Raw genomic sequence first — 24681 nt, 5'->3', positions numbered from 1 at the left:
TTATTGTCAATCACAGCCTGGCACCTTCGCGGCATCGATTCTATTAAATTATTAATAATGTTTATATCAATTTTTTTCCACTGTTCTTCTAGACTAGAAATCAATTGCTGCTTATTCGAATAATTCTGACTCCTGATGTTTCTGTCTAAAATTTGCCACAAATTTTCAATGGGATTCAAGTCCGGTGATTGTGATGGCCATTTTAAAACTGGTACTTTTTCCTCTTCAAAAAGCTGTTTTATAAGCTTAGACGAGTGTTTTGGGTCACTATCTTGCTGGAATTTGTATCTCAGTGGTAAATTGTCTTCGATATAAGACAGCATGACGTTTTTAAGGATATCACGATACATGACTCGATCCATAATACCTTCTATTTGATGGAGAGGACCAACACCGAATCCTGAGAAGCAACCCCATATCATCACTGAACCTCCACCATGTTTTACTGTTGGCTTGGTGAATTTTGGGTCTAAGCGTTTGTTTGGGGGACGTCTTACATATTGAATTCCGTCCGAATTAATTAAATTAAACTTGGATTCATCACTCCAACAAACCCTTTTCCATTCACGTCTGGTCCAATGGATATGCTGGCGTGCAAATTCAAGTCGGGCTAAGCGGTTTTTTTTTCGAGAGTAGGGGTTTTTTAGCAGGTCTACGTGCAAACAACTTTTCTTCCACTAATCGTCTTCGTACGGTTCTTGAAGATACATTAGATACTCCGAAGGTTTGTAATTCTGCCTGTATTTGACTTGAAGACATGAACGGATTACTAGCGCTCATTTTTTTTAGGGTACGCACAGCTCTTTCGTTCATTTTTCTGGGACGTCCCGATTTGGATTTATGTTCAACGGATCCTGTTCTTTCATAACGTTTTATGATTGCCCATACAGCCGACTTTTTCACTTCAAACCTTCGAGCAATATCACTTTGGCGCTCTCCCTGACTACACGCATTAACAATGCGGTTTTTCAAATCCACTGAAATTCTTATTCCCCGTGGCATCTTGTACAGCACGATTGGCACAAATAATAATAGGAAATATTTAAATTCACACATATTTATACCTTATTTATACCTTATTTATCAGTTGATCGTTGTTTGTCTATCAATTTTTGTCCAGCATTTTTTGTTTATTTCTCGTATTCCCAATGAAAGAAGCGATATATTTTAAATCGGTTTGCATGTTTTTTTCTGTGCCTTCATGCCAAATAATATACCTAAGCAATAAAAAATATTCAGCTGAATATTTTTATTTTCCATATGAAAATAACTTTGTCTATCTACTTCTGGCCAATACTGTATATAAGAGTGTGAGAACGCAATAATTTTTGTGTTTTTAGTCTAATTTAAATAAAACTGAAATTCACATCGTAGCAGATACCTTTACTTTTCAATAAACCCTGGTGAGCATATTCTTTTGGAAGCAGTCTCTTTTTAAATCCGACAAAAAACATAATAATTATTACACGGTTACACTCTTAAACGGAACACGCAATATGAGAACGTTAATCTGTTGCGGTCGCATGACACCATTACATTCTTTTACCGTTTCATAAAATAAGCCAAACATCTCTGTAGAAAGTGGGCTCACAGGCATAACTAATAGCTCAACATAAAGGCTGCAAATCCTATCTTCGTCATTTTTAAGGGCTTCGATTTCAAAATGTCTCCTACTGATTTTTAAAAACGAAGAAGCGTCTCAGGTTCAGTTTTACAATAATGGTTCTACAGTTTGTTTAGCTAAACCAGAACTGATACTTGACTCATCCTATAGAATCGCATTTCTGTCAAATTATCTTTGTTGGTGACAGCAACGTTCTTATTGGAAGGACTTAAGTGAGCTAAAGCTTAGCTTGAACAGAGCTTAAGCCTGACTTGTACAATCGGGTCTAAATCTGATGCTCATGGAAAGACGAATAAGGAGGAATGCATTAAAGTTCAGAAGTCGATTTTATTCAACCAGGGCTGGTACGTGAAACATTCCATAAGAGTAGCGTTGGTGTCACCAAGTATCGCGACTAAAGTTAATTTGACACCGACAGATTTCTTATGGCAGAGCTCAAGTGAGTTGAAGGTTAAGTTGAGCATAGCTTAAGCCTTATACAGGGTGTCCCAGAAATAAGTGCCATAATTTGAATCAATAATAGAACTCGTCAAAAGCAACATTTTTTTCAAGTACGTTTTTGCGTAAGAGGTACACTTTTCCAGTTCGATTCATTAAAAGATTTATTACAATTCCGTTGCCCGCCTGTGGCATCTAAAATTGTTTATCCTATTTCGGATCCTTCGCATAGATACGTTCCGGATTCTTTGCCTACTTTCTGATGTACACGTCTTTTTTTGCAAATAGTTAATAAACGTGTACAGCTAAGTAGGAGGAGTTACTGGTTATTGGGGCTTTACGTTATTTACTGTTAAAATCATTTAAAATTTTGACTTACCTACTAAAGACCCTACGAGCCTAAACCTCCTTCGAGCCCGATTAGAATTTCCACGGGCTTCCCCATAAGCTAACACCATATCAGTCCACTTGTTGTTCATAAAACGCGGCATTTCACACGAAAATTTCTTAATACTTTCAAACGCTAACACAATAACAGAAACGACACGTATCAATCGTGAGCAATACAAGCCTTGCGGTGCATCGAGCTTGACTCACGGTTAGCAAAAAAACTTTATGATAAGAAAACATCAACAAAATATCCAGTGTGTATTTGGATTTTTTTTTTAAATCCATGAGCGGTACCATAGAGTGGTTTTAATAGGTAAAAATACCAAAAGTAAATGTTACTTAAAAAAAAACTTCTTTGACAAAAGTTGTTACTATTGATGAGTTCTGTTACTTGTTGAAATTATGGCACTTATTTCTGGGACACCCTGTATAATTGGGTCATAGAAGGATCCAGAATATATGATCATTTGCAATTTTTATATTTTATATAGGACGGTTAAAATTATGTTGCTATGCTGTATGCAATAATTAATGTTTTCTGTAATAGTAAGTATTTTATGGAGTAGGTGTATAAGAACACGGATGTGGATGCATATGTCGCACAAAATACGCATGACACAACGGTTAACAGTGGTTTAAAAGGCTCAAGAGCTCTAAAGGATCTTATACAAAAATATACAATATTTTTTATTATATGTCCAGTAATATTGTAGCTAATTAATGCTTTTAGACGTCATAAAATGGTCTTCAAGTATTTTGCAAAGCGTTGCCGGAATTAAAATTTCTAATATTACTTCTCTAGTAGCAATACCTTTATCGCAAAGATAGTTTATGCACCCTGCAATAAGGCTATTATGGTTGATTATGATAGATGCGAAGTAAAGAAATGTTGAAATATTCTAATTGAATAAAGAGTAACTTTGCGAGACATAGTTCAGTCGGAATTTTTAGGTTTTGGCCAGACTGAAAACATTGAAAAATCTTACTTTAAAATAATTCTCACATAAGCTTACTAATTTTTAATGAGAAGCTTAATAGAATATGGCCTCTCTAAAAAGGTCACTTTCTAAGGTTTAAAATAATACCGACAATCACGTAGCAATTTTGAAAATGGCGAACCTGCAGCTATTTTTCAAAATGGCGAACCTGCAGCTATTTTTTTAGATTTAATGCCACGGAAAAGAAGGCGTAAACATCCATATAAAAATAACTATTTTCAATCTGGGCAGAAATTCATAAAAAATAATTTAGGAAATTTGGGATTTTTCTTAATAACCCCTAAATCACTCGAAAATAGAGTAGCTTTTGATTTTTGCCTATCTGAAAAGGAAATGAGCAGTTGTGCCATGCGGCCGTCATAGGTTTCCTCGATATAATTACACCTTATTAGTGGTAATTTTCTTCCCACAAAACAGGAGACTTTCCCTTGATTCACTTGCACGCCGTATGTCACTTTTTTATGTGGTTTTGTATTTGCTTGTAGATTAGTTATGGTTGCCTCTATTTAAGTATTAACCCTCCATCACAGAACCATTTGCATTTTTTAACTTGTTTGGCTCTATCTTGTATTTTTTTCCACAGAAAATATTAAAAATGGCACTAATCTTGCAATTTTGAAGACTATTAAAGCTCGATGGTTATCTTTGACCTCAAACTTATTTATATTACTTTTCGTTGCTCATGTAGTATAGATATTTAAACCTTAATATATGGTACATATAGTGAGTAGCAATACAGATTGCCGTAGTTTATGTATACAATATTTGTAGTATTTTATTCTGCAGAGCTTTAAACAAGCCTTTACAGTAATTGTCCAAAGTAGCTGAAAATTCTGGAATATTTTCTTGTTTTTCGGTAGTTATTTCTACATTTAAAATTATCCAGAAAAATTTAAATGTTGTTTTGTATAAGTACTCCAACTTTGAAATTTTTATAAAAGATGTACGACCTTTGCTTCCGCGGTTTTTTTCCAGAAATTCGAGGTTTTATTGTAAAATACGAGTTATACATACATTCGTGATGCAAAGTATTATCCATCGCTGGCCACTACTTTCTCCCATCTTTCGGACAGCGTACGAATCCTGCGTTGAAAAAACTGGTCATCCATGACAACCGAGCGATCCATGAATTGATCCAATTTTTTACTTCTTCATAAGGTCAGAAGTGCTGGTCGACTAGACCATGTATCACTGAACGAAAGAAATGATAGTTAGAGGGAGCAATGCCAGAAAAATATGGCGGGTGGGGTAGGACTTTTCATTTCAACGTTTTCAGGTATGTCTTGACTACTTTCGCAACGTGGGTTCGAGCTACAAAATCACTATATAGTGTGTCTCTATATATGTATGTATTGCAGCCGTTTGTCTTTTAATGCTCGGCTCAAACGCAAACTCCCAATGATCGTGCTAATTCTTCTTGACTTTGACACGAGTCTTCATCGAGTAATGCCTCCAATTCTGCATCTTCGAAAAGCTTTTCTCTTCCATCGCTATGCCGGTCTCCGATTTGAAAATTTTAGTTCTTGAAACGATGCAGCCACTCCCTTACGTTCTTTCACTAGTAGCGGCCTCATCATAAGTAATTTAGGGCATGTGATGCACCTCAGCCGCAGATTTCTTCATATTTAAGCAGAACATTTAAACCTCCTGCAAATACAGAGAATTTGGCTCATAAACTGACATTTCTAATCGAAAAGAACTTTATGACGCAAACACAAATCGACTAATGGTTCTATGTGGTTATATTGATAGATGCCTAAGTTTATTACACAACGTCTGTGATCTATTTATTTCGGCCTCTACTTACCACTAAAGCCTTCTATAGGAAAACAGCGGAAGCAAAGTTTTACACCTCAAATATCATAAAAGTTACAGGATGTCTCGTTTTCTATTGTCATCCGGTATACAAGGAGATTCATTTAAATGTTGAAAAAGTTGAATCTTATTGAACATTTTCAGTCACTCCGTGTGCTTGAAATAATGTTCAGCCAATATCTTTGCCTCCATCATAACTCTTGCATTCGAACCGTTTTTCTGTCTCTATGAGGTTTTGCGATAATTGCTGTCGCATTAAATATATAGCACCCTGTATATAACTTCAGTTTCAAAGAATTTTAGTTTTTGTAATATCTCTAAAACGAAAGATCACAATTATTTTAGAAGGCTCATAGTAGTTTATGCAAAAATATCTATCCAGAACAGTTTTTTTCTACACTAAACATTTTACGAGATACCTAACGTAGTTGCAATTGCCAATTTTCGCTTTTTAAAAATACTTCAGTAGCGTACCATGTAGGTATACAGTTCCATTTTATTTATATATAAAACTTATGGTGACACCCTAAAATGTATTTCGTAATTTTTGTAATTATTTGACGTAGTTTGACTATTTATGAGTTATCAATTCCGTTTTTTTCGTATTATCCCCAACTATGTGTTCGCTTTGCCATTGTCATAATTAACCAAAAATGATAAGACTATTTTCTACTTTTCTATAGCTCCGAGGGCGTTGCACCAGAGCCAAGACGATGGTGATTATGATGTCATCACTGCCTACGTCATGGAGGATACTAACTCTTTGAACCACGAAAATGAGTTGCATTCAGGGCCTGCATCCATTAAGGTAAGAACTTCTGCCCATATGAACGGGCTGTTGGAATTTTGGTTCTTTGATACTATATAAACATTTAACAGTACCCAGTACCTATTAGTTATTTAGTGTGTGATAATTGATAATATTTTACGACATTAGAGGTGTAAATAACTCCTGTAAATATGAATTTTATTTGGATAAATTAGTAATTACAGGGTGTTTAAACGACGTATCAAACCAATTTCAGTAAAATCGCTTTAATAAGGCGATTTGGTTTTCATTTTGGGCACATTTTAAAACTATTTCGAAATATAGATGGTGAGCTAAAAATATATATATAACTATTGTTTTGGATTTCTAAATGAAATCAACCAGTTTTTCATCTCTAGTTAAGTCTGCAATGGGTGGCAATAGTCTTTAACCTAAATGAATTATTTTATACGTGAATGTTCCATACTCTATCAATTTTAATATTCTATATAATTCGAAACAGCCTTAAAATAATGCACCAATCGAAAACTAAATCGACGGGTCTATGGGATTTTACTAAAATAACATTGTTTCAAAAATTTGTATTCTTTCCATAATTATTCACAACCTTATGTAGATAGGAATGTACAAGGTGGCCCTTTAGCAATTACTGAGGCAGGGTACTATATCCTTTTTGTAAACTTCCTACATTTTCATTAGGTTACAACAGAGAATTTATTGTATATTATAGCGTTATATGTAGTTCTTTTATGTTAAATAATTCATTTTTAAGATTTGAATTGTTTTTCCACCAAGTATCCAGGCAGCAGTATAACGCGAAAATAATGGTTAATTACTGACCTAATGTCAAAGACCCAGCACGTCATATGTTCACGTGAATATAATTTCACATTTGATTATTGCAGTATACACTCAACGAACTATCCCAATATATTAAAGGTAGTTAAAATTGGGCATTTTTAAAGAGAGAATGAGGACTTTTCTTTTAAGATTGTTCAATGTCAACCACGTTTTATATTATGAGTATAGTTATATTTATAATAATACTTATGTGCAGGGTGATTCAATACATTTAAAGGGGTAGTCCTATTTCTAAACGATCTACATATAACAGAAGTAATGTCAGTGCCAGATGCTTCTAAAAAGCACAATTTCGAAAAACGTCTTGCACCTCTCAGACTGTAAGTGGTGATAGATATCAAAATGCGATTTTTGCCATTAAGTTCATCGTAAAAATTGAATCCCAGACATCGTTTCTTCTACAGTGTGTTCCCAGACAGGCGAAACGATTCTTGTAAAATACAATAAGATTCATAATTAAAATTTTCAATTTTTTGAGATTAGCCTTGACTAGTTAGGGACTAACTTCTAAACGTACTACAATTAAGACTTAATGCCAGTTTGAAAAAGTCCAGTGCGTGTTAAAAAAATTTTAAAGATAAAAAAAATTCTGTAGAGGTGAGTGTTTTTTGTGAGTCAATTACGACAAGAAGTTATGGAAAATCCTGTTGGAAACCGGACTTTAACATTCATTAACTAAACAGGCCAAGATGGAAAGTTCTAGTCAATAATCGAGACTGGTCAACATCATATTTTTTTTTAGTTACAATCGCATCCTGTTTCACTCCTAATCATCCAGCTAAAATTCTCAAATTTATTTTAAAATTTTTATTTCATTGTTAGTATTCAGCTAAAATTTTAAGTCTAAATTCCGTAGTCTACCACGGCAGTTTCTAAGTTTAATAGATGCCACTATAGTATATTGATAGTTTAATAGGTCAGTGTTCGATTTTGGTTTGATATAACGTTTTGGTGTTGGCATTTTGGAGAAGTTCACCCGCACAATGCAGCTCAGTGCACCGGAAAATTTCTTCGTTCATTATTTCATTTTTACTATTAGAGTACCTAAATGGAAAATATTTCTCAGCTTCAAAACATCAAAGTAGGGCCATCAAGTGTAATTTTTTCATTTCAAATAATAATGTGATGTCTGTGGTGTCTGTAACTATCTCCCTCCGGTCTTTGCGATGTTTATCTGCAACTATGACAGTTACAGTAATACATCGCTGTAAGTTAGCTACATCGAAGTAAGATAATTACAGAATAGTACCATAAAGAATCAATGGGAGAAATTGATTCCATATTAAGTAGGTAATCCATATTAGTCGCCCACTGATTTACTAATTTTTAAATAAATACTTTATATTTCCTCCGACTGCTAACTAACATTGCTCTGCTTTGCCATTACGGCGTTCCGTAACCGTAGGTTAACGCTAGACCACGCCCGTCTTTGGGACATGGGTTTACTGTAGATTACTCTTTGGATGGAATAAGGCATGCTCGAGGTTGTAACAGTGCTCGTGTTGTAAAAAAGGTAAATCCAGCTCTAGCTGTGGTCAAATTTACGGAGATTTGCGAATGAACTGTATTTTACTTACGTTTAGTTTGAATTTTCTGGTATCAGGTTTTCTTTATAATTTGACCAGGGCTTTAAGTGCGTAACAGGCTTAATTCAGTTCAGTTCATTATTACGTAAGTAACTGAAACAGTCATTTATTTTGTCGTCAATATGAATTGCACATTATTTGCTGGTTTTCATACTACGCCATGTACGTAGTAATGAGCGGACCTGAACCGGGCGCTTTGAAAAAATTCCTTGAACTTTATGATTTCCTCTGAATTTGATGGAGACACTTACAAGAGACTCGACAAAGAAAATGTATTACCCTGCACCATATTTCACCATATGAATTTAAGCCTTTGAAGCACCTAATGCCCTATCCTACGTCTTGGAGTCGAATTCGAAATTGGAGAACTTTTGGGTGTTTCCACACATGAGTGAGCAGATGTGCACCCATGGTTCCCATATTCCTCTTTCCATTATACGGCGTAAGTCTACGGATATCCCATGCTGTGTCCAGGTTCAGAAAGATAGTGTGATTTCTCAATTTAATGCTCACTATTGACATCTAGGTTATTGTTAAAGTTAAAGAAATTTTAAAATATGAAAAGTTTTAGATAATTGTATTCTCGTTTCAAAACTCTTTTGAAAAAATGCTAATCAGCTGTTTTTTATTTCGTCGTTCGATCGCAGTTATTTAACAAGTGTCGAGATTAGAATAATGATAGCGAAAGCACCACGAAATAAAAATCGTCGATTTTAATTTCTTTCCAAATATTTTAAAAACGAAAGGAGCCAGTTTACATTAAAAAAAAAAATTAAAAAAGCACATAATAAACGATTCTATATCCACACACACATGCCTGATGAAGCCAATAAATAGAAACACTTGTCGTCGCATTATTCGTCGAGCGATTCATTTTCTATATCTACTTTAATTCTCAGTTCCTTTTCCATTATTTTCCCATAATATCTAATATTATCACTATACAGGGTATCTCAAATTTCCGTTCGGACATTGGGGTTAGAGAAACCATAAGAGATAGAAAATCGGTAACTATCTGGTGGCACATGTATGTACGAGTATGTATGTATAATGGCACTGTTGCACAGTTGCCCCCACAACCAAAAGCAGATCTCTTTGAGATTGAGAAAATTCCTAGCGGCCCCTAATGTATTTTAAAAATATTAATTTACAAAATAATTTTCATTTAGTCCTCTGCATGAAAGACATTTATCTGCCCTTTTTGCGTTGATCCGTTGATATCTTCACTGTGTTATAGATCATTGGCTTTTGATAGGTTTCTCTTACCTCCTTCAAATCTAGTACGGAATTCATAATTTAATGGAATTTTTCTTACTCCGGATGCGATTATTATCATTAATAACAGTTTGCTTGAATGTTGCCTTTGCATGAAACTGCATGTAGGATGTTAATCAAGACCCCACTAAATGTTACGATGTCGTAACCATATCGAAAGCTTCAATATTTACCTATTAGCATTTAAATATACCGTAGAGTACTGATTCGATGGATGACGTAAACTCTGTGAACTCAACTGACACAAACAACGTCGGATCTACCACGGAACTACCGGAAGACAACAAAATCATGTCAAACGATGACAACTGGACTGATATTAATCTAAACGAGGATGATCCACGGAATGATCTTAAAGAGGAAACCCGGAACGCGGAAAACATTTCGCATTCTCATGGGTTGGACATGGAGGGTAATATTGAAAGTCCCACGTCTGATAGAGGTGAGTATCTTTTAGAGTTAAGTATAACTTACACTCAAGTTTTTTTAAGTTTGACATATTTGCGGGCTCCTAAACGCACTGCTCGTATGGACCTCATCAAAGTATTTCTATCGTTATTCTTAGGTATTTGAAAAAAATGCATAATTTCCTTATCAATGATATAAATCCACGTTTTTCGAGCTCTAGCATTGAAATTACAATTATCCTAAGAGATGTGAGGTTGCCGAAACTAGAACAAAGTTGCGCAATCTAAAACTTAATAAGAATGCTTTTCAGAATCATAAGTTTTTCACGTTTTATATACAGGATGAGTCAATTTATGCTAGCAGGAATCTGGCATCAGATAGAGTACATTATTTTAAGGTCAGTAAGTCATATAAACATATGTAGACAAATGCTTCATCCTTGAGCAACAGGATGTCAAAGTTTTAGATTTTTAAAAGTATTTTCCACACAGCTCCTACAGTTTTTGAGATATTTTATTTCAATTTTTACCATTTGTTACCGATGATGATTCACAAGTTTTGACGTGTCCAGGCGATTTGAAAACCTGCAGGGTGATATTTTTTCGGGGGTCAATCCTCCTTTTACTGTCCAGAATTTTTTGTGGTACGTCACTAATTGCTTAATCTCACAAATTTGGATTTCACGTTAAATTGAGAGGCTTTTTTTTTAATTATTCAGAAACGATAAGAGATACGATAAAACTGCAAAATACGAAAAGTTTCTAAATTGAACGTGGAATCCAAATTTTTGAGATCAAACAGTCAGTGGCGCACCACAAAAAATTCTGAACAATAACAGGGCGCTTGACCGCCGAAAAAATATCACCCTGTAGGTTTTTAAATTATCTAGACACGTCGAAACTTGTCGACCACCATAAGTAACAAGTGATAAAAAAAATTGAACAAATCATCTCAAAACTTGTAGGAGCTGTGTGGAAAATACAAAAAAAAACCTCCAAAACTTTGACATCCTATATCTCAGAAACGAAGCGTTTATCAACATATATTTACATGACTTAATAAACTTAAAACTACTACTAGGTACTATATCAAATGCCAGGATCCTGCTACTATGAACTGACTCACCCTGTATAAATTGAAAGGTCCCATACAGGATGAGTCAATGTATACTAACAAGACTCTGGCCTTCGATGGAAAACCTTATTCTATGTCAAATATACGTGGTTGCCATATAAATGTGAAAATATCAGCACTAATTAGTTGCTAACTTGTGTATAATAATATTACCTAACACTATCAAGGTTCGTTACATAGTACGTGCTAGTAATTGCTGATTTTTTTATGTAGGTCATTCTATCATTAGAAATGTATTATGTACGAGGATAGTTCCAGGAATATCCTACCTGACATGTAGAAGACACTTTTCTTGTTAAAAATTTGCATATATTACAAAGACTTAGAAGGCTTACGTCTAAAGTTTGAGGGTGCTACGTTAATTGATGTGTGTTTTGGAGCCGTTTTTAGTGAATACTTTTAAAGATTTTATGAACATGGGAAAAATTAGTCATCGATACGTGATTCAATGCTTTCATTTGAAAGGCCCTCTAATATCAAAGCGGAATTAAATTCTACTCTGAGGGAATTTGGTCTTTCGTTAACAACTATAAAATTGGGCGGCAAAGTTTAAATGCGGTCGTATGAGTTGCCAAGACGAACTCCACAGTGGTCAATCCAATGAGGCGGTCATTCCAGAAATTGTGGTGGAAATCCGCAAAACTGTACTGGCTAAAATTATGCGAGTTAGCAGATATAATAGGCATTTCAAAAAGTACTCTACATCTCATTTTGACCTAACAATTAAATATGAGAAAGCTGTGCGAAAGATGAATGCCGCGATCACTCACAACTGAACAAAAAGGGAGTGTTTGACAAAGTTTTGCAACAATAAAGCTGAGTTTTTGCATGAATTCATAACCATGGATGAAACATAAGTCCATTATTTCATACTTGAGATGAAAGAGCAGTCAAAACAATGGATTCAAAAGGGAGAATCGGCTCCAAAGAGAACGAAAACTGTTCCATATCCAGGAAAAGTGATGGTGTCAGTTTTTTGAGTTGCACGTGGGATAATTTTTATTAACTATCTCCCTAAAGGCAAAACAATAAACAGAGAATATTGCACAAATTTATTGCAGCATTTGAGCGAAGAAATTAGGAAAAAGCGACCGCATTTGGCAATAAAGAAAATCTTGTTTCATCAAGATAACGCACCAATCCACATTTCCATCATCGCGATAGCGAAAATCAATCAACTTGGTTTCGAACTTTTTCCTCATCCACCCCATTCGCCAGATTTAACACCTTTCAATTACTTTTTATTTCCAAACTTAAAAAAAATGACTCGGTGGAAAGGGATTTGCCAATAATGAAGAGGTGGAGTCCGATGTCTATTTTGAAACATTCGAAACTTCTTACTATACAGGGGGTATAGAAGGCAATAGAACATCACTGAGAAAAGTGTCAGCCTCGAAGAAGACTATGATGAGAAATAACGTAATATTTTCCCATTTTTTAAAAAATTTAAGTGTTAAGTCGAACACTTCTGGGACTATCTCCGTATTAAGATCTATAAAGTGTCAATAAGCATAATATAACAGATGTTCATCTCAGCTGACGTATTCAATCAAATGAAAGACAAATGAGACGTAATATGTAACATCATGGTCAAAATACTCATTTTCTACGCTATAGCAAATTTCATTATTACTTTTTTTTAGTTTTAAATAATTTTCTTTCTGTGTTGACAGGCGAGAAGCATTTGGCTCAAATCTCAGTAGTTCGAGTACCAGAAAACGTTCTGCAACCTCCCACCACCCAGGTGTGCCCTGATGACCTTCCAGTAAGCAGCATTGTGGATCACATCTCCCTTCCCACGCCTTCACGGGAAGCGTCTTTAACTCAAAAACTGGAAATGGCTTTGGGGTCGGTCTGTCCCCTTTTACGAGAAATTATGGTCGATTTCGCTCCGTTCTTATCAAAAACTTTGGTTGGATCTCATGGGCAAGAACTTCTCATGGAAGGCAAAGGGCTGACAACGTTCAAAAACAGCAATTCCGTGGTCGAACTAGTTATGTTGTTGTGTTCTCAGGAGTGGCAAAATTCGCTTCAAAAACATGCCGGTTTGGCCTTTATCGAACTGATTAATGAGGGAAGATTGTTGTCGCACGCCATGAAGGATCACATTGTTCGTGTGGCCAATGAGGCCGATTTCATACTAAATAGGATGAGAGCTGATGATGTGTTGAAGCACGCTGATTTTGAGGTCTGTGTTGTATTATATTGAGGCAATTGCTTACTTATAATAACTTCTCTTCTAGACGCAATGTGCTCAGACGCTGATTGAGCGCAAAGAAGAAGAACGCATGTGTGATCACTTAATAACCTCAGCCAGAAGACGTGACAATGTAACCGCTGGAAAACTGTTGGAAAAAATACGCAACATTTTGTCAAATAAACATGGAGCATGGGGAACAGCAGATCCGAACGAGTACAAGTTAACTGAATTCTGGAAGTTAGACGCTTGGGAGGATGATGCGAGAAGAAGAAAGCGGTTCGTTCATAATCCTTTAGGTAAGAATTATAGGTACTTACATATCGCGATTTTGTCATTCACTAAATTAAACTCCTCTAATGAAATGATATTTTAGATCTTAAATGTCCAGCTAATAAGAATCATTCGTCTTGTCCACAATGCTTGCCGTTTACTTTTAATTGCACTTTTTAGTAATTCTACCTTACAATTAATTTACAAGGTTGCTCTTCATCCATTGTATAGGGGTCTTTCTCAACCCTATATAACTAAACTAATTAAGAATAACATTTACCTTTTACTAAGGGCTGAAATGTAGACGCAAGTTAATATACTCAGTGACATTAGACGTGTCACTGAGCACATTTCAGTGACGATTCTATCACCATCTTCAAAACTTAGGAGAGAAAAGTAGAAAAACGAAAAAAAATGGTAAACTAAAATCTACCAGAGATGAATATTAAAAATATGTGAATTACTGTTAAAGTCCTTTTCTCAATCGCTCATGGTCCTTCAACGTTGAATTACTTATTAAATTAACGACATTAGAAATATAGTCTGTTTTATGCAATTATTGTACTAAATAAATATTCCAGGTACAACGCACCCCGAAGCAAGTCTAAAGGCAGCAATAGAACATGGGGCACCTGAGGATGCGCTGTTGCAGGCACGTGAAGAGTTCCATGCTCATTTGGCGAATAGCCGAAGCTATCAACAAAATCAGTCTACTGAACTAGTAGATGATAGCGAACTTTTAACGGAAGATCGAGAATTAGACAGTGATCTCAATGGTAAGATGTACTGAGGTCGTATAATGTGTGAATAATACGGCCAATTGCAAGATTCCTCGCTTCACCTCTTCTTTCACAAACTTGGGTTGGTACAACAATGGGCTGCGTTATGAAATTTGTATCATAATACACATAAGTCAAACACAACAACATAAGTTTTTGAAGGTTTTTTGTACACCTTGTTGAACTGTTTTTATGCGAGAACCATGCTAATTAATTATTCTTGTGCCTACCTGTAATCTATACAGAGTGTTTGGTAGGTAATGCATGACACTAAATAGGGTATTAGACGAAGTCATTCTTAATTGATTAACCAAACATACCTATATAGGGTGGTAAAAATTTCGATGCTCACCATTGGTATCTTGAAAACCGCAAAAGATATGAGGTTAGTTAAATTAGAGAAAATGTGTCAAACTTGGAGCTTAGTCAATATTCGGAAACAGTGTTGCTAATTTGTTCTGATTTTTCTAAACATTGGGAAAAATCTGAAAAATGCTAAAATTTAATTTTCAAGATAAATCGAAGAGTAAAGATTTACACAAATAACGCGATTTTCCAGTTTTCTGGGCTCTTGATATGTGTGACTTTCTAAATTTTATAATTGGTCTAGTTCTCGAAATAATGACCCCAACTTTATTTTTTTAAATGCGGACCTGGATAAATTTTGGCATATTTTGAATGTGTTCATTAAGGGCTTTTCAACGATATATCACATGATAACATTTTCTAGCATTTTGATTTAAAAGAGACCATCATCAGAGTTTTTTTATAAATGTGAACAGAATTTTATTACAAATGGAAACATTAGTAGGTAAATAACAAATTTAAAGCCTTAAAGTAACAATAAATTTCTTAATTTAACATGTATTCAAAGTGTCCATTGCTTTTTGTATACTGAGTCTTGGAATGGTTTCGAAGGCAATCTTATTACGAAATATGACCAAGAAGACGACTTAAAAATATTTTCGTTCTTGCAGCATTGCTAGTTGTATTCGAAATTAGTCAAACCATAGGAATTGTGAAGAACAACCCTTTTATCTATAGCAATCTTTTGATAAACCCTTAATGCTCGAACATTTTTTGTCATATTATGCTTGCTCCTAAAATTCGCTAGTTTCAAAAAAATCTCCTTGAAAAATAGGAATTTTCGTTTTTTGGAGGACCGTAAAACACATATTATTGACGTTAAAGCAAATCGACTTATATTTTCGCAACCACCAAATGACGGGTATAGTCTCCGGGTGGAAGATCTCCGGCATACAGTATAAGGAATCCCGGATAAGTAATACGAAAATCGTTAAAATTAAGGTTTTCTCAAATATCTTCGGGAATAATCAGATTTTCTTTAATTTGAAAAGTTCTGAACCAATGATTATTAAGGCGCATCTATCTTAATTTAATCATTTTTATGCTTTTAATACTTTACGGAATCCCTATAGAGTACATTTTTATCCTAGATTCCTTCTATGGTATTAAACCGTTAATCGGTGAATCATCAAAGTCTCTCGATGAATATAGATTTCATCGTAAACTGAAGTGTCTGTAAATAAAAATGCAATGGTACATTATGAAGGGAAAAGAGAATTTAAACGATGGAATTTGGTGTTATCTATGCGTTCATCGACGAATAAAAGAAAGCTCTAAAAGATAAAATAAACATGCTAACATAAGTAGTTATAAAATCTAACATAAATATGGATAAAATACATAGGAACCACAACCGAATCAAGATAAAAATTGTTTAATTCCATGTTTGAAGGAATTCGCCCACATTATAAAAACACACTGATTAGAAAGTCAATAAGTTTACATTTAAATTAGATGGATAAATATTAAATAACATATAGGGTGTCCAATCATTTTTGACCAATAGGATACCCCAAAATAAACGGTTGTTTCAAAGATCAACAACGTTATTTTTGAAGCAAGTCAAAGGAATTACTAATTAAAATTTCTCTCAATTCAGGTCCAGTAAATATTAGCACCAAAGCTCAATTAATTGCACCGGGAATTGTCGCCCCTGGTATGGTATCAGTGACGTCAGCAGAGCTATATTTTGAAGTGGACGAGGACGACGAAGAATTTAAAAAGGTTGATAGCGAGGTAAGTTACGTGTTTTTTTGAAGATAGGAGCACTGTTTGTCTCATAACGGATATTGACTCTTTCTTGGAGTTCTTCGCATAAAATGAGTTTTAAACGACACCTCCAGAGACTCGCTTTTCCATTCCATCTGCTGTCCACATGGCAAGGTCCCCTTGATTATATTTAAATAAATATTTATTTATGCAGTGCGGCCTGGTAGCTTCGTGACCAACATAAGGCACTGCAAAGGTACGGCCCAAAACCAGCTGCCCATAAAATCGCAATCGAAATAATAAAACACGAGAAACGGCTTAAAATCTGCATTCAGAATCCATTCCCATTCTTGTTATCAGGCACATATAAAACAATAAAGTCCTACTCGCCGATTGTTTGCCACCGATAAAAAAATATCTCTTTGCTGGGAAATACAACCCTGATAGTTTTAGTCGCATCAAAGTAAGTGATGATGGATCCATTATCCTTCTACAAACCCTTTTTACTCGACTTTGCATATTATAAATCTGAAACTTCAGTATTCCCATTTTAACGCATAAAATGGGAGCATTAGTGTAATTTTCATAGCTACGGTCCTCGAATGGAACAAAAAATTAACAGAAAACTTTTTGAAGGTGGTGATCATTTATCAAATACATGGGTATAGTTATAAAAGTATGAAAATCGAATCATGTTTTTGAAACTCCCTGGAGGTCATCGTTTTTTTTTCTTCTTGAAACTGAGAATATCTCTTATAGAATTTATTTACGTATTCTGCTAGCAATTATTTATAATTAAAAAAAAGCAACCATTTGCCATTCTGTACTATTGCGACGTTTCGAAAAAATATATTTAACGTCTGGTTTATGAAAAACATAAATATTTAAATACCCTTCTGTATCCATACAACGTTTATGATTAAACTTTGATAAATCTATTAATATTTACGAAATACTTAGAGGTTTAATGATATACATACTTTGTATAAATTAACAAAACCATTTTTTTTTCTAATTTATGACATGAGGGAAATAACAATAATAAGTATGGAATTTTAACCTTTACGCCGAAGTGGATACAATGAATATGAAGTAAGTAATAAAATTATAAAATGGAAATTTGAAAGCAGATCTGCTTTGCGGTTACTCCATTCATTGTAATTAATTATTACAGGTAGATATAGAATGATATTGAACATAAATAAGTACAAAATAAAGTGGATAATTAAAAAAAAAAAAAAAAATTATTTAGTTTTTAAATGCGAGTTAAAGTCGATGTTTGACGCTGTTGAAATGTGGAGGACCTATTGGTCGCGTTAACTTTTTGGGATGGGCGCACTGGATAATTAAACTCACTTGGTTGGAAAACAGAAAGGAATATGTATTGAATTCCAAAGGCTATGTTGTAACTGAAGGGTAAAAAAAGGGGTATATCTAAATGACTAAATATATGTAAAGAGGTATCAAAGCGAATAGTCCTCTAGCTCTCCTTTAGAAAACGCCGCGTATAAAATTGAGTGTCAGCAGTTTTGAGTTCTCGCGTACGAGGACGCTTCGAAAACTACACAGACGCAGAAACTGTAAAATCAGTTGCGTAATTTTTCCTGTTTCGTCAGTGTTCCTCCGACTAAATGTCAATAATAATAATAAATATAAGGAAATCAACATATTATTAGTTACATCAAATATTAAAAATGGTCTTCGTCTGCTTCTTTTGGGGAAAAAGTTTTTTTGGGAAATATTTTTGCAATTTGAATTTAACGAAATGATGACTATTAATAATTGAGATATTTTAATAATTTAATAAAAGTCGAAATTACTAGGCAGTCGATCAAGATTAGTCGACAATAAGTTGAAATTTTATATTCGTATAATCGGAAATATTAATCTTAAATATATTTTAGGTGAAGTATCCCCTCAAAATTTTAGATTTCTAACTTTTAAAGTTTTTCCAAAATCGATCTATGTATTTTCCGGATGCCGACACTGTGCATTAAATTTCCATTAGCTACCTACTCAGAGGAGAAATTGAAAGTGGCCGAATATGACTATGACAAATGACTTAAGTTAGATAGCTACTGTTAAATTTTATTGTGCACAGGCATTTCACATTATTTTCCACTAGGGCACGGTAGGATTGTCAATATTTATTGAAAATATCGATTGTAGAATATGTTTTCACCGAAATATAAATTTGATTCATGTAGAAGATCATAGCGGAAAATTCTAACTCGCCATTTTCAAAGAAGAGCGATTTCATAAATTTTCTACTGTTTCAGGATAGTTATTTGAGTAAAATTATTTTAAACTTTTCAACAAAAAAATCGAAATAGCTAATTATCAGTTTCGTATTGGCATTCCTGTGCAGCTATGAGGTACATTCGAACCTATAATTCATTTATGCCCGTGCACTATTAGGATTGTGTTAAATTTATACATAAGGTCAACCGTTCAGAAATTTGACCCATGCCTATATATTAAAATTTGACATAATTTGTCAAATTTAGCAAACGTCACTGTCTTTTATTTATAGAGGGGAAAAACAATGTCAGCCGAGATTTTTAATCGGTTGCATTAACATATACAGTCGAACCTGTTTTTGTGCGATCCTTTTCTATGCGATTTTTTTTATGCGGTATATGAATTTCGACGGTGAAAAGAAAAACGTGTTACTTTTGGAAGCGATATTCATTTGTTATACTTTTGACATATACTTTTGACAATGCACATTCAATTGTTCTTGTTTTACGCATTAGCAGCATACACTTCGTGTTCAGAGCTTTCTCCACGACTCGCGAGATTAAGAATTAATTTTATATTGAGATTAAAGATACATTAACTACTTTTTTTTTATTTTGACATAGTTTTTATGATTTTTATTTTATTTTCAGACATAAGAACTCGCTTAAAATGAATAAAAATTAAATAAAAAGACAAGTGAAAAGAAAGACAATCGCATTAGAAACTAAAATTGCAATATTAAATAGACTAGCAGATGGTGAAGGATCCACAGCTATTGCTAACGAATTTAGATTAGGTGAATCTACTATAAGGGCCATACAAAAACGTGCTGGTAAAATAAATGAATCTATTAATTGTGCAACAAACGAAAGTAGAAAAAGAGCGTCGTATTCAAGAAATATTGTAATAGAGAAAACGGAAAAGGCCCTCATGATTTGGATTAATGATTCAACTAAAAAACGAATCCCAATTAACGGAGATTTAATTAAGGAAAAAGCTAAGCAATATTTCAATCAACTGAAGAATTTAAAACTATCTAGTTCCTCTAACTGCTTTGAAAACCTGAAATTTTCTGCAAGCAATGGCTGGTTAGCTGGATTTTTAAGACGGCACGCACTTCACAATGTGAAGATCCAAGGTGAGGCTACATCCGCCGATGAAACAGCTGCTAAGAATTATTGCCAAGTACTGGCAAAAATCATTGATGGCGGTGGATATTGCCCAGATCAAGTATTTAATGCAGACGAAACTGGGTTATTTTGGAAAAAGATGCCCAGTCGAACATTCATTGCCAAGTCTGAAAAAACTGCAATTGGTTTTAAGGCTGCAAAGGATCGAATTACACTCCTTTGCAGTAATGCATCTGGTACAAGAATAGTAAAACCACTTATTAAAAATAAAGCTTTGCACCCACGTGCTCTAAAAAACACAAATTTAGCTGAATTTCCAGTACATTTTATGGCAAATAAAAAAAGCATGGGTCACAGCTGTTTTCACAACATGGTTCAATGATTGCTTCGTACCAGAAGTTGAAAAATATATGATGGAGATGGATCTTCCTTTTAAAGTGCTACTAATTGTTGACAATGCACCCGACCATCCTTGTTTAGAACATCCTAATGTACAAGTAGTGTTCTTACCACCCAATACGACTAGTCTTGTACGACCATTGGACCAGGGCATAATAGCAACATTTAAGGAACATTATGTGAAATTAACTTTCAGCTACATTTTGAAAAAACTAGAAAACGATGGAATAAGCCTGACTGAAGTTTGGAAAAAGTTTTCGATTTTAGACTGCATAAACCACGTTGCTGCAGCAACTGCTCAACTAAAACAACACACTTTAAATTCGTGCTGGAAATCGATCTGTGTCATCATATACGATGTGTCATTAATAGAAATGTAACCGAAATCAAGTCTACGTTATCAACAGAAATAATTGCATTAGCACATAATATCAACGGAGACTTTCAACTCTTTCAACTTTTTCAACACTTTCAACGAAAATTACCTTGTCGAAATGATTGAAGACGAAACCATCAATGATAGTGACATTATCAGTAACTTGACAGATAATGCACAAAAACATGAAGAACCGGATTCTATGGCAGCGGATAAAATATATGCAGGAATCCAGGTTTGTAACAAACTGGAAAAGCATTTTCTTAAAATAGACAACAATTCTGAAAGGAGTTTGAAATTCCAAAAAGAGCTTCGATTGTGTATATCTGGCTATCGTGACGTTTATAAGCAGCTGAGTAAACGCTCGTTGTCGCAAAAACTCATCACAGACTTTATGGTAACGAAAAATAAATCAATTGTATTATCTTAAAGCGATGAAACCGATTTTGAACCAGTTTATCACAAGAAGATGCGTATTTTGGACTACGACGAATAGCAGTGAATTATGTGCATTTTGAAAATTTCTCCAGATCTAAAATATATTCTAATCTAATTAAAAAAAAATAAATTAAAAAAATTAAATAAATAAAAATAAATTCTAATTCTAAAAATATCTAAAATAATGTTTCTTTTAATGTTGTGATGTATAATTTAATTATTTATTTTGTTTAAAATCACTTTTTCACTATTTCGTAAATCTTCGACATATTTTCTAAGTGTGACTTTTTTATGCGGTCCCTTTCTACCGCATAAAAAAAAATCTCTAATACGTATGTTGTAAAAGATGATCTGTTATAAATATTAATATAATTTCTGAATATTTTTTTATGCGATTTCTTTTATGCGGTCCCTATCTATCGCACAAAAACAGGTTCGACTGTATACAATAGGTAGTGAGACTAATAATTGTTTTCTTGAAAGCGATTGAAATACACATTAAAAAATAATTGTTTCAAAACAACATTGCAAATTAGGAATTTTTGGCAAACATTGTTTGTGACCGCTGTATTTACACTATGTAACAGATGAGTAGGTAGTCTGCCAGTTAATCGGTGGGCGTAACAAGTCAGAAGTGATTAGATGCGCTGTATTTCGGAACTATGTGGCAGCTTGCCATCAGGTCGATTATAGTTCTTGGGTGGCAGGGTCGTATTTGAGTGATAAACTGGCCTATCAGGCAGGTGTGTTAAAACTTTAGCCAAACAAAAGAACTATAATTAAAAGTGTCTACTAATTAGTAGAAATTATTTTAATCACTACCTGGTACAATTTTTAATACCTTTGTGGAGAAATTTTTGCTCGTATTATCAAGACTCTATCAGATATTACAATTTATAATAAACCTTCGCGTCATGGCGAATTTCATATCGGCATCATTACAGCCCAGATAAAACCGGCATGGTGTGTATCAAAGCAGGTAGGTATGCACAATATGAATAAGCGAAATCATTTAATATGACACCTCACAGCGTGTAGTCGCATTGAACCAATTCTTAATATTTTATTATCCACGAAATACCTAAATGCAGGCAGAACTGTGAGAGATGTTTCGGAGAAGATCTATATAGGTTTAAGTACTTTCTTAAAAATTTATTCAGGTACATAATTTAATTGATCCTTTTTTAGCTTCAAAAAGTAACTTGAAGTGTAACTAAGAGACTAGGAAAATATCCATCTCTGTAAATTCTTTGTAACTATCTGATCTATTTAAACAGATAAAAACTTAAATAAAAATTTCTTTAGATTTAAAACAAATTGTTGATCTATCTACAGAGACTGCATTTGTAGACTATTCTGTAGACTAAGACGAGGAACTAACATGATGCGTTTTCAAAAAGCCATTTTAAGTTTTCTTGGGTGGAATACATCTGGAACCATCATTAACTTTTATTTTTCTTTTGGCGGTCATATTTTTGCATTTCTAGATGAAGAAAAAAATTTTCCTTCGTGTTCATGTGCCACACGACACATTCATCACTTTGTTTTACGTTAAAAATTAATAGTTTTCCACTTGGCGGTGTTTTACATGTTGTCATGAATGAATGTAGAAAACATAAAATATTACGTAAATGGTATGCAGTAAATAAAGGAAAATTCACAATTTCCCTGTTTTCTATGCTTCGCGGGAATGCTAACTTATTCTTGAGATTTAGGTATATTTATGTTATTGTTGAGCATGTTTCTCAAAATTTACAAATTTAAGTTATTTCGGGCTACTGAAAAGTCGGAAATAATTTCTTTAGATTACAAAACAGTGTAATACGTACATATTAATCTGAAATATAAAGAAGTTGAGGTAATCGACAAATTAAAGAAAAGTTTCAAAAAGCAAAAAAATTAAGTTGACCCAAAAATACAAGAAATGGCAAAAATTAAATTAGTTCATATAGGTCGAGGTCTTTGTTGCCCACCTGCAGTGTATCGCTTTTCAGGCGATAAAACTAACTGTAGAGTTAGTAAAATATATGTATGGCATCAGTACAATCAAACCTAAGTTAAAAAGGCTTGTTGCAAGAAACTTGTAAACGATAATAGATCCAGACTTAATAAAATGAGGAAAAAGTCGCGCATTCAACGGAGTAGTTTCACGACACAAATACATCTACAAAATATTTTTTTAAAAATTATTCCAAAAAAAATAAATTTCTTAATTAAAAAAATCCCCAGGTATGATAGAAGACAGGTGAAAACTAAAACCACTTTTCCATTGCAGTTTTTTATAAGCTTGAAAGCGACAGCCTTGCTTTCATTTCATGATATTTTTGGTATCAACGATGATTATCAACTTTTTTGTCTAAATACAACCCTGATGAGTTTTTTTGTCGATTTTAAGACATCTTTTTATCTTTCATCTTTCATCTTTTTATTACGAGTTCATTGATTCTCGGGACTTAGTAATTATTCAATATTGTAGAACTGTGTGCACCATGATAGTATTCCCGTGAATGCTCAACTTTTCATCCATTTAACTAGGTCTGTGTCCAGTATCGTTTACGAGATTCTCATGCTGGACATTTTTATATTGGACACAATATACAGGATGTCCCACAAATATAGTCCTCTATCCGTATTTTGAAAACTATGACTAGGAAAAAGTTGAAATTTCAATATAATACTAAAGTGGGGGTGATCTATTAATTAAAAATATTTTCATGAAAATACCACTTCCGGTTATACCAGAAAAGAATGTCAACTCATTTATTTTAAATGGAACACCCTGTATATTATATCAACACACAACAACAACAGGGGTGTTCCATTTGAAATAACCGAGTTGACATTCATTTTTGGTGTAACCGGAAGTGGTATTTTCATGAAAATATTTTTAATCAATAGATAACCTTCACTTTAATATGATACCCAAATTTCGACTTTTTCCTAGTCATAGTTTTCAAAATAGAGACCCATATTCATGGGACACGCTGTATAGGCATTTGAAAAGAGGATTTCTGAGACCTGTATATGCAAAAAATCGGTTCATATAAAAGGTTGCAATAAACTATTATAAAAATAAGACGCTTTTGAAAGTTATCTTGGATTTGTTAAACATTCAAATTCAAATATATCGAATTTGCCTCTTTCTGTGCTATCGTACCTAACAGAATAATAATTATTCAGTTAATCACTTTAAAGGCAGATACCGAAAATACTTGAAAAGGATCTTAAAATACTTAAAAAGTAACTGAATTATTCATAATTATTTAAGATATTTTCACGGCTATGTAGATATTTTTTATGAGTATCTTCTCAAGATACTTTAATAAAGTAAACATCTAAGATATAGTTACTTTTTGGACCATTAAAAGAGCACCCAAGAATCTGGGTAATTGGGTCATTGATACTCTAAAGTATCATTTCACTAGATACTTTTACAGCTCTGAATGCGGGGAACACTCCCTGGCTTCTCAGTGG

At 33.8% G+C, this 24681-nt stretch overlaps 1 protein-coding gene across 16 annotated transcripts in view; it reads left to right on the top strand.

Annotated features, from left to right (window-relative positions):
- The window catches only part of rg (rugose), a 483271-nt gene that overhangs the window by 351708 nt on the left and 106882 nt on the right, over positions 1–24681 (top strand). For 15 of the 16 annotated variants that reach the window (XM_066406800.1, XM_066406798.1, XM_066406795.1 and 12 more), the window contains 7 exons: positions 5949–6073; positions 8301–8408; positions 9955–10198; positions 12972–13486; positions 13542–13794; positions 14350–14544; positions 16514–16650. In XM_066406800.1, coding sequence (XP_066262897.1) covers positions 5949–6073; positions 8301–8408; positions 9955–10198; positions 12972–13486; positions 13542–13794; positions 14350–14544; positions 16514–16650 — 1577 coding nt within the window. The remainder of the gene's footprint in view (positions 1–5948; positions 6074–8300; positions 8409–9954; positions 10199–12971; positions 13487–13541; positions 13795–14349; positions 14545–16513; positions 16651–24681) is intronic. The other variant, XM_066406799.1, reaches the window with a different exon arrangement.

The sequence above is a fragment of the Euwallacea similis genome, chromosome 3 (genome assembly GCF_039881205.1).
Source record: "Euwallacea similis isolate ESF13 chromosome 3, ESF131.1, whole genome shotgun sequence".
NCBI classification, from domain to species: Eukaryota; Metazoa; Arthropoda; class Insecta; order Coleoptera; family Curculionidae; genus Euwallacea; species Euwallacea similis.
The sequence above is the reverse complement of the archived record's forward strand: the minus strand, read 5'-3'. Positions and strand labels throughout refer to the sequence as shown.